This window comes from Heterocephalus glaber, unplaced genomic scaffold (genome assembly GCF_053883595.1).
Source record: "Heterocephalus glaber isolate CG9 unplaced genomic scaffold, H.glaber_assembly_v1.0 deba00001745, whole genome shotgun sequence".
NCBI lineage: Eukaryota > Metazoa > Chordata > Mammalia > Rodentia > Bathyergidae > Heterocephalus > Heterocephalus glaber.
In genome coordinates, this window is record NW_028258451.1 from 3,645,642 (window position 1) to 3,661,756 (window position 16,115).

At 53.2% G+C, this 16,115-nt stretch overlaps 1 protein-coding gene across 2 annotated transcripts; it reads right to left on the reverse strand.

Annotated features, from left to right (window-relative positions):
• Positions 1-251: 251 nt before the first annotated feature.
• Mzf1 (myeloid zinc finger 1) lies at positions 252-15,179 on the reverse strand. Of its 2 annotated transcripts, none has more exons than XM_087200820.1 (6): positions 14,652-15,179; positions 12,859-13,294; positions 12,208-12,391; positions 11,563-11,633; positions 11,334-11,454; positions 252-6,529 (listed from the first exon to the last, which is right to left on the reverse strand). In XM_087200820.1, exons 2-6 carry the CDS (start codon positions 13,252-13,254, stop codon positions 5,136-5,138), a joined length of 2,166 nt encoding a protein of 721 aa, XP_087056946.1. In that variant the 5' UTR covers positions 13,255-13,294; positions 14,652-15,179; the 3' UTR covers positions 252-5,135. The 2 variants fall into 2 exon arrangements, with proteins under 2 accessions (XP_087056946.1, XP_087056947.1); XM_087200821.1 differs by lacking the exon at positions 14,652-15,179 and adding an exon at positions 14,259-14,631.
• Between the last annotated feature and the right edge of the window lie 936 nt (positions 15,180-16,115).

Here is a 16,115-nt window from a genome sequence, read left to right on the forward strand (position 1 = left end):
TGCGCCTGCGCAGCCCCTCTCAGCTAAGCGACAGGTTTGGGGTTCCGGCTTCTTCGTCAGGCTTCCAGTATTTCCGTTCGCCCAGATGACGTTTCGGCTGTCCCGCAGTCACTTCCGGGTATCCTCGCCTGCTAGGCAGGAAGCAGTGTTTGGTGCCATCTTTGAATGGGGCAGATGATGGCCGCTCGATCTCGGCTGGTCCATTTAGTGTAGCGCTGCATCGCGGCGCGGATGAGTCACTTAAGGTTGTTGTACCCGGGAGTCACAAAGACAGAACCCGGGCGGGGCAGGAGGGATTGCCCAGAGGGTGCAGGGTCAAGCACCCCCAGTGTCCCCTTGCAAACTCAAAACTCCCTTTTATGGAGATTCCAGTTGAGGTAAACAAAACTCCTGTTGTTCGAGGGGCGAGGAAGGAAGATCACTGAGGCCAGGAATTCGAGGAGACATAGATAGACCTTTCTTAAAACAAGCAAACTTGTACCAGAGGTGGTGAGCACGGTGAGGTTTCCAGCCCAGGGTGGACACGGGGGATGAGGCGCCCAAGCCTTGGGCCCAGACGGTAGCAGAAGCACGCCAGGCCTCAGTAAGGAGATGCGGCTCCGCGCCAACCACAGCTCCGCGACAGAAGGAGCTCTGGGCAGGTGTTAGCAGAGTGCCTATGGCCTCCTGGGTCTCTGTGTCAGCTCCACAAGTCTCCAGGTGGGGCCTTATGGATAAATCCCGCTGTCACCAAGAAAACCGGCAGTCGGGATGGGGGCACCCCTCCGACTAGCACAGAGCCCCCTTCATCCCAATGGTCTTCCCACCAGAATATCCTAGCATGCTTTCCTCCTTAGTCCAGGGAGGCTGCACGTTGGAGAGGCTGGGCAAGGATGGGCAGGCAGACAGCACTTCCAGTGTCCGTCCCTGCCTCAGCTACCTACTCTGTGCTGATTCTTTTCTTTTTTTCTTTTCTTTTGGTACCAGGGATTGAACCTGGGTCCTTGTGCTTTCGGAGCAGGCAGCGGAACCACTGAGCTAAATCCCTGGCGCAATGGAGGAGATTCTTTTTTTTTTTGAGATAGGGTCTTGCTAGGTAGTTCAGGCTGACCTTGAACTATGTAGCCCAGGCCGGCCTCAAACTCATGGCGACCCTCCTGCATCAGCCTCTGGAGTGCTAGGATTACAGGTATGAATGCCATGCCTAACCGGTGCTGATTATTTTCAAACATGCTATTTCCATAGGACAGTTGATAAACACACCACGATTTCAGTCCACTCTGGAGTGGTTCCTGTTGGCTGGCCTGGCTCGTGTGTGGACCTCTGGTCCATTGTTGAGGTGGTTATTGTTTGGAAGAACAGTCCCCTTTCATAAGAACATCAAGAATCTGGTTCTCTGGTGTCCTTTCTCTCCTTGGGAGAGTCTGTAGCCCACTAGCACCTACTTTTGGCTCACTAGGTCTTAACCTTTTCAGAACTAAAAACTGGTCTAAGGTTGTGTTTCTGTCTTTGGTACCGGGGATCGAACTCTGGTCCTTGCACTTGTGCAGCAGGTGGCGAAACCACTGAGCTAAATCCCCAGCCTTCTGTCTTTTTCTTTAACACTGTTCTGTAGCTGTTGTAGACATGACATTTGTAGACATGACATTGTCATTAAGCAAGTGAATACAGTGATTGGCTTTTTCTGTCTGGGAGGGTTTTCTCTACAAATGTTTGTAGCTCTGCCCATTTGTTCAGGATTTACTTTATTTCAAAAGAACTTTCCTGCACTGATTGTTGATACTCCCCCAACTCTTCAGAAATCTCCTCAGCTGCCATTCTCTGTTGTTCAGCCAGAAGTTGCTGAAATTCCTCTGTGGCCAATTCCTCTGAGCATTCCTCCACCAATTCCTCAATATCACCTCAGTATCACTTTCTACCTGCAAGCCTGTGAACTCTGTTATAGTGAAATGTCACCAACCACAGGGTCAACTGAAGGCTCAGGCTCCTCTACACAGCCTTCAAAGTCTCTCCTGTATAATTTTAGGCTACACTTTCTTCCAGGCAGATCTCAGTGTCCTTAGAGAGACATTGGCCCAGGATTTCTCAATTGACCCCACACCGGAGAGACCAGCATTTGGGTCATAACTCAAGACTTGGTCTTTAGTTAAAACTAAAATTCCAGTTGTAACCCAAGTTGTTTGTATGTGAAGCTGGTCATAACTCAAGGGTCCACTGTATAGGGAAATTCATGGTTTTGGAGGCGAGGGGCAGGAGAAAGCAGGGAAGGGGAGGTGGTGTGAAGATGGGTGGTTGGAATCAGGGTCCTGAGGAATGAAGTAGGTAGAGTCAGGGGGACTGGGTTTGAGTGAGAAAACTGCACAAACACAGCTTTTGGAGGCACACTGCTGTGCTTGGGCACCAAGAGGAGCGTACCCGGTAATGGACAGGCCAGCAGGCAAATGCTATAGCTACCTCACTGACTAGGGCCTGTGGGCTTTCAACTTTTGGATAGTGGGGGTGGGGCTGGGGGTTGCATCCAGGAGTGTTTATTACTTTGCTACATTCCTAGTCCTTTAAAAAAAATTGATTGCAAGGCCTGGGATTTAGCTCAGTGGCACCGCACCTGCGTCGCAAACTGAAGGTCCTGAGTTTGATCCCCGGTACCAAAAAAAATTATTTATTGCAGTACTGGGGATTGAAATATCCCCAGCCCTTTTTAATTTTTTTGAATTATTTTTTAAAAGATGGTCTCACGATGTAGTCCAGGCTGGCCTTGAACTTGAGGCAATCTCCTGCCTTAGCCTGAGATTACAGGCATGTGCCAACATGCCCGGCCATTTGAGACAGGTTCTTGCTAAATTGTGCAGGTAGGTTTGAACTTGTGATCCACCTCCCTTAGTCTCCCAGAGTGCTGACAGTACAGGCGTGTGCCACATTGCCCAGCTTATTTTTTAAATTTCAAGAGTCTTGCCGAATTTTCCAGGCTAGCCTCAAACTTGTGACCCTACTGCCTCAGCCTCCTGAGTATCTGGGATTACATGTGTGTGCCACCATGCCCATGTCCTAGATTCCTCTTATAGCAGTAACTGTGGGGCTTAGTGCCTATGCTGTCCATCAGCCCTGCTGATAGAATGGCAGCACTTGCCTGCTGGGCAGCCCATCACCACCTATTTAATTCTGGATTCTCCATATTCTGGCCCAGCACCTTAGGTGATTAGAGGGGATCATATAAACCTGGGTATCAGAGACCCCTCACTGTGCCACATGGGAGTGGCCTCCTGTTCAGGCTGGTCTGTCTGTTTCCCGTGAGGCCAGAGCCTGCCTTGAGGTGTGGGGAGAGATACAGTAATGGGAAAGTTAAGCTACCTCTGGAAGAAGCTGGGACACACAGGCCTCATGTTGCTGACCCTGGAATTGCACAGGCCAGTCAGGCTGACACCTGCCCAACATAGGACCTTGACTGTAGTTCAGGCCTCAAGCTCGACCCTGCTGCATGAGGACTCTTTGACCCCTGTTATTGGCACCAAGAGGAGCAGGCATATTGTGTCAAGGGTCTGTGCAGTGACAGGAAAGGGAGAGATGGCTAGGATAAGAGGCAATGGGACAGTGTCCTGGGGATGCCAGATCTGAGTCTGAGATACTGGCACCACATCTGTCTGCTTTCATGTAAGCAGCTGTCATCTCACTGCCTGTGTCATCTTGCTGAATGCACTGTGGTCAGAGACTTCCTAGGATGAAGAGAAACCTGTGGGTGATGGAAATGATCACCAGAAGGTAGAGGAACTGGCCATGGGCCTGCAGCCTGAGCTCCCTAGACTAGCTGGGGTCTTATCTGCAGAGTCCTCCATCCTTAGTACTACTGATTGTAAACACATGGGAACAGAAAATCTCCCCAAGTGTCTGAATTTCCAGGTAAAACGTTCCAGCCTTTAACCTAGGAAATGGCCTCCCAGGTGTTAAAGAGTCTTAAAAACACATCCTCAGGCAGGATCCAGCTTGCCAGCTGCCATTTTAGTAATTCTGCTGCATCTGATGATGTTGGCTAGCTGGGGTGGAGACTGAGCTAGTTCATGTACTCTTCTGGGGGTTGGCTCCAAGAACAGTGGGGATACAGGTTCAAGGCATCAGAGTCCAGGCAAGGCGCCATCCAGAAACTTGAGAACTGGGTGTGGTTCTGGTGGACCCTAATGGAAGGATCCTGGATTCACAGCTGAAAAGTCTCAGGGCCAGTGGTGGGGAGAAGTTTTGGCTGCGACTGCTGTGGGAGTGGGTGTTAGGAAGATGACCGTGATAGGACAGCTCAGTTGCAAGTGGAGAGGTGGTATTACGGGAGCTACCAGCACTGGCTTTGGTCAAATGGTGGACTTGGTGGGCTTGGGAAGTCAGGAATCCTGGAGACTTAGTGTTCTAATCCCTTCCAGGCTTGGGAGTGGATGTTGAGGGAATACAAGGGCTGGGCTGTCAGTTAAGCTCTTGTCTCTAGGGTCCAGCCTTGTCTACATGGGCCTCACTGTGCAGGGCAGGGACTCTACAAACAGGTCCCCTTCACCTGGATCTGTGAGGGGCAGGTGCTACTGGGACTCGGAGGGGAAAGCCCCATCCAGTACAGCAGCAGCACAATGCAGTCCTTTTGGGAGCAGTACATTTTTAACATACATACTTCTCAACCAGGTCACTGGATTGTCAGAGACCCACCCCAGTGCCTTGACATCAGGCATCTCAGCCTAGACCCATGGAGTACCTTCCTCTGGGGGTAACCCAGGGCCAGCTGAGCAGTAACAAAGCCCACAGGGCCTCCATGCTTGCTGAGACTCCAGGGCCAACTCTTCAGTAGCGCCCTCTCCTCAGGGACTCCTAAGTTCTACCTCCAGGACAGCTTGACTACCCTTTTCCGTTTCCCACCAGTCACCTGCCATCCAGTTAGCACCTCTGCTGAAATATCTGTTGTGGCTGTCTCTGCTAGAACCTGGTTGGTGACCAGGCACTGCGTGGTGGACGCTCACAGAGAATATTTCCTCCTCTGGGGGCTGGGGGTCACCCTGTGCCACACGCTCCCGGGACACTGGCTGCCCCGCAGACGAGCAAGTCTCACAGGAAGCTCGCTGCACAGGAGACGTCCGCCGCTGCCGCCCACGGTTTATTGAGCACACCGGGAGGCTCGGCCTGCAGCACGGCTACTCCGCGCAGTGCACGCGCTGGTGCTGGAGGAGCTTCGTACTCTGGTGGAAGCGGCGGCCGCAGTCCTGGCAGGCAAAGGGCCGCTCCCGCCGGTGAGTGCGCAGGTGCTGCGTGAGCGTGGGCCGCTGGCGGAAAGCCTTGCCGCATTCGGCGCAGGCGAAAGGTCGCTCGCCCGTGTGGATGCGGCGGTGCTGCGCCAGGTTGGCGCGCTGGCGGAAGCACTGGCCACAGTCGGCGCAGGCAAAGGGCCGCTCGCCTGTGTGCACGCGCCGATGCTCGGTGAGGCGCGACACTTGCGCGAAGCCCAGGCCGCAGTCGGCACAACGGTGTGGCTTCTCGCCGGTGTGCGTGCGCTGGTGGCGCGTGAGCTTGAGCCGCTGGCTGAAGCACTGGCCACAGTCGGGGCAGGCAAAGGGCCGCTCGCCCGTGTGCACACGCAGGTGCTGCGTGAGAGTGGGCCGCTGGCGGAAAGCTTTGCCGCACTCAGCGCAGGCGAAAGGCCGCTCGCCCGTGTGGATGCGCCGGTGCTGCGTGAGGTTGGAGCGCTGGCGGAAGCTCTGCCCGCAGTCGGCGCAGGCGAAAGGCCGCTCGCCGCTGTGCACGCGCCGGTGTTGCAGCAGCACGGCGCGGCGGCCAAAGCGCTCGCCGCACTCGGCACAGCCGAAGCACTTGTCACTGGTGTGCACGGCCTGGTGTTCCAGCAGCACTGCGTGGCGCGCGAAGCTCTGGCGGCATTCGCTGCACGGGAAGGGGCCAGGAGCTTCAGGCGCGCTGGGGGCGGCGGCGGCGGCGGCGGCGGCGGCAGCAGCGGCAGCGGCGGGGGCGGGGGGTGGCGGCGCAGGGCGCGAGTCCGGGGGGTCCCCGTGCACGCGTTGGTGTTGCAGCAGGTTAGCGCGCTGGCGGAAGCACTGGCCGCAGTCGGCGCAGCGGAAGGGCTGCTCGCCCGTGTGCACGCGCTGGTGCTCCTCCAGCCTGGCACGACGCGCAAAGCCTTGGCCGCAGTCGCTGCAAACAAAGGGCCGCTCCTCCGAATGCGTGAGCTGGTGGCGCAGCAGGTGCGAACTGCGGCTGAAGCTGCGGCCACACTGGCCGCACACGAAGGGGCGCTCGCCCGTGTGGATCTTCTGGTGCCGAAGCAGGTTGCTGCGCTGGCTGAACACCTTTCCGCACACGTCGCAGCAACCGCCCCGGCCCGGCCCGGCCCCCGAGCCCGGCCGGCCCCGGCCCCGGACTGGGTGCCAGCCAGCGGCAGCCAGGCAGGGGTCTTCGTTTGCGCTGGAGTCGCTGTCGCGCGAGGGCGGCCGGACTCGGCCCAGATCCCAGGGTACTTCGAGTTGCGGGCTCAGCACCGCCGGCCCCGCGGAATCGCCGTCTGTCAGAAGCGCAAAGCCTGTACGGAGGGAGCCCCTCCTGAGATAGGGCCCTCTGCCCAGACCCACGTGGAACCCAGAAACAGGCCCTCTGTCAGTGCAGGCTTCCCTGAGGGGACGGTGGGACAGAGCCGTTTGAAGACACCCGGTCTGCTTAAACAGGGATGGGTTGGGCACCAGGACAAAAGTAGGCAGATGGCAAGGCCTGCAGAAAGGGGGGCAAGGAAGCCAGGCTCCTGGGTTCCATCTGACAAACCTGGGGCACACTTGAGGGGCAGACTCCACACAGGAACTGGGGAGCCCAAGCCTGGGCACAGGGTCTTGGGCCTGAGTGTAACCAACCCAGAGGTGTGTTCTGCAGGAGGGATGTGGGGCCAGCCACTCCCACCACAAAGCGCCCTCATCGGAGGCTGGAAGCGGGAGGAAATGTCAGCAAAGGCACAGAGTAAAATAAAGAAAAAGGGAGAATAATAAAGAGGGCTCGAGAGAATGAGGGGTATAGTAGAGGAAGGAAAATCCATTAGCTATCACCGAAAAGTCGGATGAATAGAATGCATCAAAGGAAATCAGCAAAAACCACCTCAGGGTCAAAAGACAAAGGAGAAGTTAGGAAACCTCCCAGAGGCAAAGAGCTAATTAACTTCCTACGAGTTTTAGTAAATTAACATGAAAGACCAGTAACTTGACAGACACTTGGCCAAAACATGTAAAAAAAAAAAAAAAAAAAAAAAAGAATGTAGCTGCATAAGCCCATAAAATACGCTCATCCGTCCCCCTCTCCCATTAGTAAGAAAAGTGCACAGCAGGGCTGAACTCATCTCCACGTTGCCAGTGCAGGGACTCAAGTGCTCCTGAGCACTGCTGGTGAGCTACACTTTGGCCTAGTGACTCCAATTGCACTTTTAGGTGTTTCTTCAATAGCTGTGTTCCTCCTTGTGCTAAACAACCTGTGAACAATTTTTATTTTTCTTGTGGTGTTGGGAATCAACTTGGGTTCACTGCAGTGAGCTACATCCTTAGCTCCTTTTAAAATCAATTATTACTAGCTAAATCTTAAAAACAGCCTAAATGCCATTTAGCTGACAAATGGATAAAGATGTGTGGGTTTTTTTTTTTTTTAAATACAATGGAGTACTACTCTGCCATAAAGCTTGAGACATTTCTAGCTAAATAAATGCACCTTGAGATGATACTCTTGTGAGATAAATCCAACACACGTTTAAATACCACATTATTTCTCTGGTGTGAAAACCCGAAAATGGAAATAAGGATCAAAATGTATAATAGATAGCGGGAAATGGGAAGAAAATGTTCAAATGAGAATGGGAACAAGGGGGGGGATTTAGCTCAGTGGTTCCACCGCCTGCCTCCCTCACAAGTGCAAGGTCCGGAGTTCGATCCCCAGTACCAAAAAAAAGAGGGGGGGTGGGGGGAAGAAGGGACAAGGAAAAAAAAAGAATAGAAGGAAAAAAAAAGAATAGAAAGAAAAAATAGAAACAAAGCTTTCGTAAATAAGGAGGGGAAGTGGGGTCAAAGGGAGGGGGGAATGGAAAAAAGCAAGATAAATATCATATGTAGGTATAAATTCCTTATGATGAATGTTATCATTATGTATATCTAAAATGTACCAATAAAGGTTTTGCTTAAAAAATTAATTATTACTGTAATTATTTTGTGGTACTAGGGGTTGAATCCAGGCCTTTGCAGTGAATTGCACTCCCAGTCCTTAAAAAAAAATTTTAACTGTGAGACAGTGTGTTGCTAAATTGCCCAAGGCTTGGTTCACACTTGTTGTGCTCTTGTTTCAGCACCCAGGAGTGCTAGGATTACAGGCATGTGCCACATGTCTGCCTTGCACAGTGTTTTTCAGTGCACCAAGGAAAACCCAGAAGTACTGTATGTCAGTAGGAACCTGGGGGGACAAACACAATGATGTGTCCAGAGAGGTATAGCAGTGCTCTACAAGGCGGTGTAAAGACCTAGGGTGCCCCCTGCTGTTGTTTAAAGTGGGAAAAGCCAGGTATGGCATGAAAAATGACAGGTGTGGGACAGGGTTGATATTAGGCACCTGGATTTTTCTTTTTACCACATGTGGATTCTTTTTCGGTACTGGGTATTGAACCCAGGGCCACTGCACTGAGCTACATCCCCAGCCCTTTCCTGTTTTCCTTTCTTTTGTTTTTAAATTTTGAGCCAGATATGGTGGTATAGCACTTGGGAGGCTGAGGCAGGAGGATTGCCATGAGTTTGAGATCAGCCTGGACTGCATAGTGAGTTCAAGGTTGCACAAACAACCGAAAAAAAAAAAACATAGGAAAAGAGCATGTATTGCATGACACCAGGCTTGGGATGTAGCTCAGTGATGCTGTGCCTGCCCAGCAAGCGCAAAGTCCTGAATTTGATTCCCAGTGCCGGAAAGAAAAAAGTTATGTGAGGGCCAGGGATTTAGCTCAGTGGTTCTGCCACTTGCCTTGCAAGCACAAGGACCCGAGTTCAATCCCCAGTACCCCCCCCCCAAAAGTTATGTGATACTTAATTCTAGGAATAGTTCGAGGAAATGTATTCTTAGGTGTTTTTGTGTGTGAACATCACAGAGTGATGGCTATGATGTCATAGCCAAATACTCTGTGTGTGTGGGGATTGAACCCAGGGCCTCACACTGTGGTAAGCATGTACTCTACTACTGAGGTACACCCCTAACACCAATATAATCTTACAAAGCACCATTGCGTTATGTGCCACATTCTAACTATACTTACATGTCTTTGCTCCCTTGTATAGAATCTTCCTGGAAGGACATATGAGAATCTGACGATGTCAAGCCAGGTGTGGTGGTGCTTAGATAAATACTATGCTAGCACTGGGGAAGCTGAAAAGCTAAAAAACAGAGCAAAACAAAACAACCCCAACCTGTTTTACTTCCAAGGTTCTATTTGTTTTTTTTTGTACCGGGGACCGAACTCGGGTCCTTGCACTTGCGTAGCAGGCATTGAAACCACTGAGCTAAATCCCCGGCCCTGTTCGTTTTTTATAGACAGGGTCTGGCCGGGCATTTAGCTCAGTGGTTCTGGCACCTGCTGCGCAAGTGCAAGGTCCCAATTCAATCCCTGTGTACCAAAAACCCCCACAAAAACCTAGAAAATATAGACAGGGTCTTGCTGTGTAGTTTAGGCTGGGCTTGATCTATTGCCTTGGCCTCCTGAGTGCTGGGATTCTAGGTGTGCGCCACCATGTCAAGGTTCTAAAAGCCCAGGAGATGTAGGCACCAGGCCTCCCTGGCCAAGCAGCTGCAGGTGATGTTGGGCACGGTGCTGCTCTGGGCTCTGCACAGAATTCTGAGCCCACAGTGTACCCCCTGTGGTTCTGATTCCTGGGTTTCTCCTCTATCCTAACAAAAGGCTTCACTGAGGTTGGAGAACACTTTGAGAATGTCAGGAGGGTTAAGTAGCAGTAACTCTGGATGCCAAGATGTCATCCTTTCTGCCAGGATTCTGTCAGGAAGCTGAGCTGGGGACTCAGAGGAAGACGTAAGGGAAGTCAGAGCAGAGACTGTCCAGCCAGAATGCCCTATGGATCTTTCAGTGACAACCACTTAAATTTCAGACCCTGCTCACTTCCCTATAAGAAGTCAAGCTCCTTAGGGAGCAGTTGTCCCACATTCCCCTAGGCCTTGCACCACAGCTAGTAAGGTCCACACCCAAACAACTTGGGGAGAAAGAGGCCACAGTGGGAAAAGAAAACTTAGTGAAACAAGTTATTGTTGTCCTCAGAGAAATAAGGGAAGACATCACAACTGATAGAACAACAGGAAGCAACTATAAAAGTGTACATTTAAAGAATTAAAATACTCTTGGAGATTAAATAGTTGCTAGCAGAAATGCAAATCTCAACCGGACTCAGAGATATAAATATGACATACAGCCCAGAAACAGAACAGAACAATGGCAGTAAAGAAATCAAAGAAACATTTTAAGGCACCTTTCTACTACTGAGAGAGATGAACTTCAAATTGAATGTGTTCATTAATAACATTGATAAAACTCTGACATTGAGCTAATGAAAATAGTTCTGAAACAGTGTGGCGGTGCAGGTCTGTAATCTCAGCACTCTGGGAGGCTGAGGCAAGAGGATAATAAATTCGAGCCCACTCTGGGCAACCTAGCAAGTTCCTGTCTCAAAAAATAAAAGTAGGGCTGAGGATGTAGCTCATTGTAAAGACCTTAGGTTCAATCCCCAGTACAGTACTGAGAAAAAAACAAAAAAGAAAAATGAAAAATGTGGGGCTGGGGAAGTATATTATAGTTCAGTGGTAGAGCTCTTGCCTAGAGAATGAATTCAGTTCCCAGTACAGGTAAGAACATCTTCCAATCAGACTTGCATCTAATGATGCAGTGTTAAAGATTAGACAAATGTTTCAGACATGTAACATCTCAGAATCCACAGGAAGCCCCGCCAACACAAAGAGCAAACCGAGACAGGAGATCCCGGGAGGACCCTAGTTTGCCCTTGCCAGGTTCCTCTGTTGTGTCAAGGCCCCTCCCGCTCTGTTTACCAACCTGCCCTTCATACCACATCTGGACGCTCCCTGCCCCGATACCCGACCAGCAGAACCTAGGATGCCACGACTGGGAGAAGACACAGGCGTGGGAAACACAAGCTGGACTCTCGGAGATTTATGGTGGTTAGGGGAGGCACGGGGCCCAAGGCAGAGAATGGTCTGGAGAAGAGGGGAGTTCGGGGACCTGGAGAGGGCAGCCTGGTTGGACCAGGAGCAAGGTAGAGAGCTGTGGGGCCCAGACCCACTGTGGGTCATGTCTCACTCACCTGGCGAGAAGAGGCCCCCAGCTTCCTCAAGCCACAGGGCCCTAGGCTGCTCCCTCCACGAGGACCCCTCGGGGCCAGTGTCACCGTGGGGAGAGGTCAGCTCCAGCGCAGTCTTGTAGCCCTGAAACCACAGTGGTCACAGCTCATCTGCCGGGTGGGCACAGGGATCTACTGGCACCCACCTCGGAGGCTTGGGCAGGGAATGGGTCACATCTTGTGTGGGGCTCACCTGGGCCTCCTCAGGTAGGACAGTGGCTGCAGCCTCCTGGGTCACAGGTAAAGGCCCAGACTCCAGCAACTCTAGGGAGAGAAAGTGGGGTCAGGTAGCCTGAGGACATTCCCACCCCACGGCCCTTCTCAGTGGTATGACAGGTGACAGCATCCAGGTACTAGCTGAGGCAAGAGGGAAACCTGGGTGACAGCTGAGGGCTGGGGCAGGCAAGGTGGGGCAAAGGAGAGCACACTAGAAAGCCAAGGGTCAGGCCTCTGAGGGCTGGGGTGGGCCTAGGTTGAGCCTCTGCAGCCCTGGGCACCCTGGGCAGGATGGCCACGAGTGTGTGTACAAGCAGGAATGGTGTCGTGTGGTGGGGAGGTAAAGGTGGAGGGCACACCTCCAGCACTGCAGGGTCCTGCTACAGCAGCACTCACCTATACAGCAGCCTGATCCCCAGCTGCAAGTGTGTGTCCCTCACTGATCTGACACAACCCCAAAGTGTGCTCCATGCTGGGGAAGAGCTATGGAAACGGGGCCGTAGCTTGTAAGGGACAGAGATGGTTGGACTGGAGGGGAAACCTGATTGGGTGGGTGGCGAGGGCCAAGGGCACATGGGAACCATTTCCTCCAGCAGGCCCAGTCCACCTTGCTTGGTCTCACCTGGCTCCTCCGTAGCCTCTGGATCCTCTTTCACCTGAAAGCCCAGCGGCAATTCCTGCGAAGCCCCAGGAGGTGTCTCAGGTCCAGGATCTGGAGTCTGAGGCTTGGTCCGAGGTGGAGGCTGGAAGCTGGAAGGCTCCATCTTCTCTGACAGGACTTCCTGGCCCTGCACCTGGACTGTGACCTGGAGAGATGACCCCACCAAGCAGAGAGTGGGACTGGGCACAACTGGGGTGGGGCTCATGGGAACCACTTCACTCTGGGACCCAAGTCTGCCTGGTTAGTACCAACTAATGAGGTCCTTCAGGATTCTACCTCTCATAGGCCTGGAGCTGGGAGCAAAAGGACCACTTTCAGGTGCTCTCTGTTACTGATGTCTAGAGCTGCATGGTATCCTCCCTCTCTCCCCTTACCCTGAAGCCCATATGTACAGAGGATTTCAGCTAATGCAGGAATGGGCTGTGGATAACCCTCCTGCTCTGAGCAGCCTTACAAAAGGTCTTTGTGGTAGGTGGCCACTTCTGTACTATGGTGTGTGTGTGTGTGTGTGTGTGTGTGTGTGTGTGTGTGTAGCTGAACACAGCACTCCCCAGTGTAAGACAAAGCAGGACAATGCTCCAGCACTGACCTTCCATGAGGCCACTGACTCACCCATCTCCGAGGCCTGCCCAGCTCCCAACGGAGCCTGTCAACTAAGGCAGCAGCCTCTTCAGGGCTACTTGGCCGCTGCCCCTGCACGTGGGCCTGGATCTCAGGGGGCAGCACACACAGGAATTGCTCCAGCACCAGCAGCTCCATCATCTGCTCCTTGGAGTGCAACTCTGGCTGCAGCCACTGGTGACACAGCTCTCGAAGCTGGGTCAGGGCCTCTTGGGGTCCCACTGCCTCCTCATAGCAGAAACCTCGGAAGCGCAGGCGTGCAGCCTCAGGTCCCAGATCCCACAGGGCAGCCTCTTCCTCTTCCTCAGAGTCCTCCAGCTTCACCATGACAGGCTCATCATCTTCTGGGGGTGGATGGCCCAAGGGTCCCAGCATGATGGGCCTCATCAGGACCACTAGATCAAGTCTGCAATGTCAGTGTCCGTATCTAGTGAAGGAAAAGAATAAGGCTGCTGCACTAAGGACAGACTGGCAGTGAATACATCTTGAGAACATACTGCATGCTGTGCTGTTCAATCCTCAGAACTGCCGCCATGTGGAAGGCAGATGAGAAAACTGAGACACAGGGGAGGTTACACACCAGGGACCATTTTTCTGGGCTTTTCGTCAGCTTGGCTTGTGCAGAACCTCTGGTAATCCCCCATCTCAACACAACCTGCTAAAAGCTGGGCACAGTGTCGCTATTCTGTAATGCCAGCAATTGGGAGGCTGAGGAGGAAGATCATAGCGAGATCCTGTCTCAAAAAACTAAACCAAACCAAACCAACAACAAAACAACCAGGCTGCTCCTTAGGCCTAGATAACACCTCTCTTCACTATATCCTGCTCTTCTTCAACATTGGTGACCTCATCCCTGCCTTCAGCTCTCCCTTTACCTGCTGGATGGCACCTGTACCACCTACAACCTGGGATCAGCACCACTGCTGCCTCCTGTCCCCAGCACCAGCCCCTCACTGTACTGTCAATGCTCCCACTCAGTCTTTCAGACTTGGCCCCTAACTAAGGCCATCTATCAAATTCATTCCCAGCCTGGCTCCAGGGGCATCTTCGTGGCAACTGGTCCCCCACCCCAAACTGCAGTCACCAGTGTGGCCCAGGTCCCAGGCAGTACCCTTCCCCCACCAAGCCCTACCACCCAAGCCCAACTCATTATGTCACGAAACAATTCATCTCAAATCCCTAACTGAGGTGCGGGTGGGAGGTCAAGGCCCCGAGACCACTGGGCCAGGAGCCTGCAAGGAAGGTTCAAGATTCTGATCTCGCCTATATCAAGCTGCTGTGGCTCTGTGAACCGCAGTTTCCCCATCGGTAAATGGGGCTGTCTCCACCCTTATAGCATGGGCTTTGTGAAAATCTGAGTTTATTAATAGGATGGCACAGCAATGACCCACCCTCAGGTGTCACTGATTACGAGGGCCGCCTGATGTCACGGGTAAAACCTTGCTCCTCAAGGTTACAGATCAACCTGAAACCCTGGGAGAAACTTGGGTTGTCGTCAAGCGGGCCGGTCCGGGCGCAAGTTCCGGAAATACATTTCCCAGAAGCCTTGCCCCACAGCTTCCGGTCCGGGCAGCTCAAACCCCGCCATGGCAACCGTGGGCGGGTCTTCTGGAGCCTGTCGCCGTGGCAACAAGCGGTGACTGACAAGCTTCGTGCGACAGCGCGCGGCCCGCCTGCAGGAAGTACTCGCGCTCCCAGTCTCTCTAGGAAGCGGGAGCTTCTGAGTCCCCGCCGTCTTCCCGGCCCCTCCCGATCCTTCCCGGCGGGGAGGTCCCCGCCCTCACCTCAGCGCTCCACGCTCAGCGGGCCACGCCACACTCCCAAGCATGCGCGATCGCTGTGCTCCGTCCGCGGCGGACTACGTCTCCCAAGATGCTCCGCGGCCCCTCAAGCGCCCCTTCGCCCTTCCCCCAACCTTGTCTCCGTCTTTACCCCCCCCTTTGTCCCGCCCCCTAGGACAGCGGTGGCTATAAGGGTTAGGGCGCCCTCCTGGCTGTCTCTTCCACGCTCCCCGCCTTCAATCCAGGGGTCCGGCCCCCGTCGATGTGCACAAGCTTCTTAGGGGGCAACTGATGGCTGTACTTCCCTCTAGACCGCGCATGCCTCCACCCCCCATTTTCGTCAATTCTCTATGGCCCTTCCTGGGATTTGCAGGGTTTTGCACCAATCATGGCCTTCACTAGGACGCCGTCAGCCTCGCTGTCTCTATGGCAACCCCTGGCCGGGATGGGTTCTTCCTCGGCCATCTCCTGCACCGTGGTGGAGTGGAGAAGCTCTTTGCGGTGCTTTCTGGGAGATGTAGTAGGCGGAGTCTCTGTGTGCGCAGGCGCAGCGCCGGCAGGGGCTTCTCTACTCCCGGGCGGTGGGTGGGCCTGAGGGTTAGGGTTCAGAAAACCGACCAACGGTCGCCAGGGCAACAACCCGTCTCGCGCGCGTTTGAAAAGCGAGGGCGTGGGGGGACTGGCGGGGACAGAGAGAGATGCTGAGGGGGAGAGACAAGAGACAGGTACCAAGACTAGGGCAGGGAGAGGAGCAGCCTAGAGACGGCCTGGGCAGAGACGCTATGGAAGGTGTGCTAGAACGGGTGGTAAGAGGGAGAGAGGTCAGAAAGGGATGGTGACAGGAGGGACAGAGGCAGAGGGAAGCAGGGCACAAGTCGAGACCCGAGGACGGAGGCAGGAAGGAAAAAGGACAGAAAACGAACTACAGTAAGATTCCTCAACAGCTTTCAAAGTTAGGGGTGTATACAAAGCCTGAGCCAAACTGACTTTTAAAAATATTTATGTATTTATTTAACGTTCTCTCATCTTCCCCGATGGGGAGACAAGGTATCTTTAATGAGGACCCCCCCCCCATATCTCCTATTTTTCTTACTTCTAAACGCCCCTGGACTTCACTTCCAAACTCCCTGTCTGCCTCCAAGACCCGAACACTGAACTCTCCCTGGCAGCCCCGCTCTGCCCCGGCATCTTGGCGTCAAAGATTCCTCGACTCTGCTTCTCTTGGTTTCTCCAAATGTTCGGGATCCGCAACACTATGGAGCCCCGAATTAAGGCCGTCGGAAAGACTCAACTTGTTCTAATCTTCAGATTCCCTGCCCCAAAAGTTCCTTCCTGGGCTTCTCTCGCTTCTCGAAACACCCCACTCTCAGATTCAAGTTCCCTCCCCTGACTTTTTGTTTTTTAGATTAATTTTATTGGTACACTTTAGATATACACAATAATTACATTCATCATAGGGAATTTGTG

What these genes read in the sequence shown, in the direction of transcription:
- Mzf1 (XM_087200820.1), bottom strand. Translation starts at nt 13,254, where the DNA reads ATGAGGCCCATCATGCTGGGACCCTTGGGCCATCCACCCCCAGAAGAT. An exon ending in AGAGGCTACGGAGGAGCCAG is followed by an intron (nt 11,634 to 12,207) that starts GTGAGACCAAGC and finishes TTCTCTCCCTAG; the next exon opens with AGTTGCTGGAGTCTGGGCCT. An exon ending in TGGGGGCCTCTTCTCGCCAG is followed by an intron (nt 6,530 to 11,333) that starts GTGAGTGAGACA and finishes CCCTCCGTACAG; the next exon opens with GCTTTGCGCTTCTGACAGAC.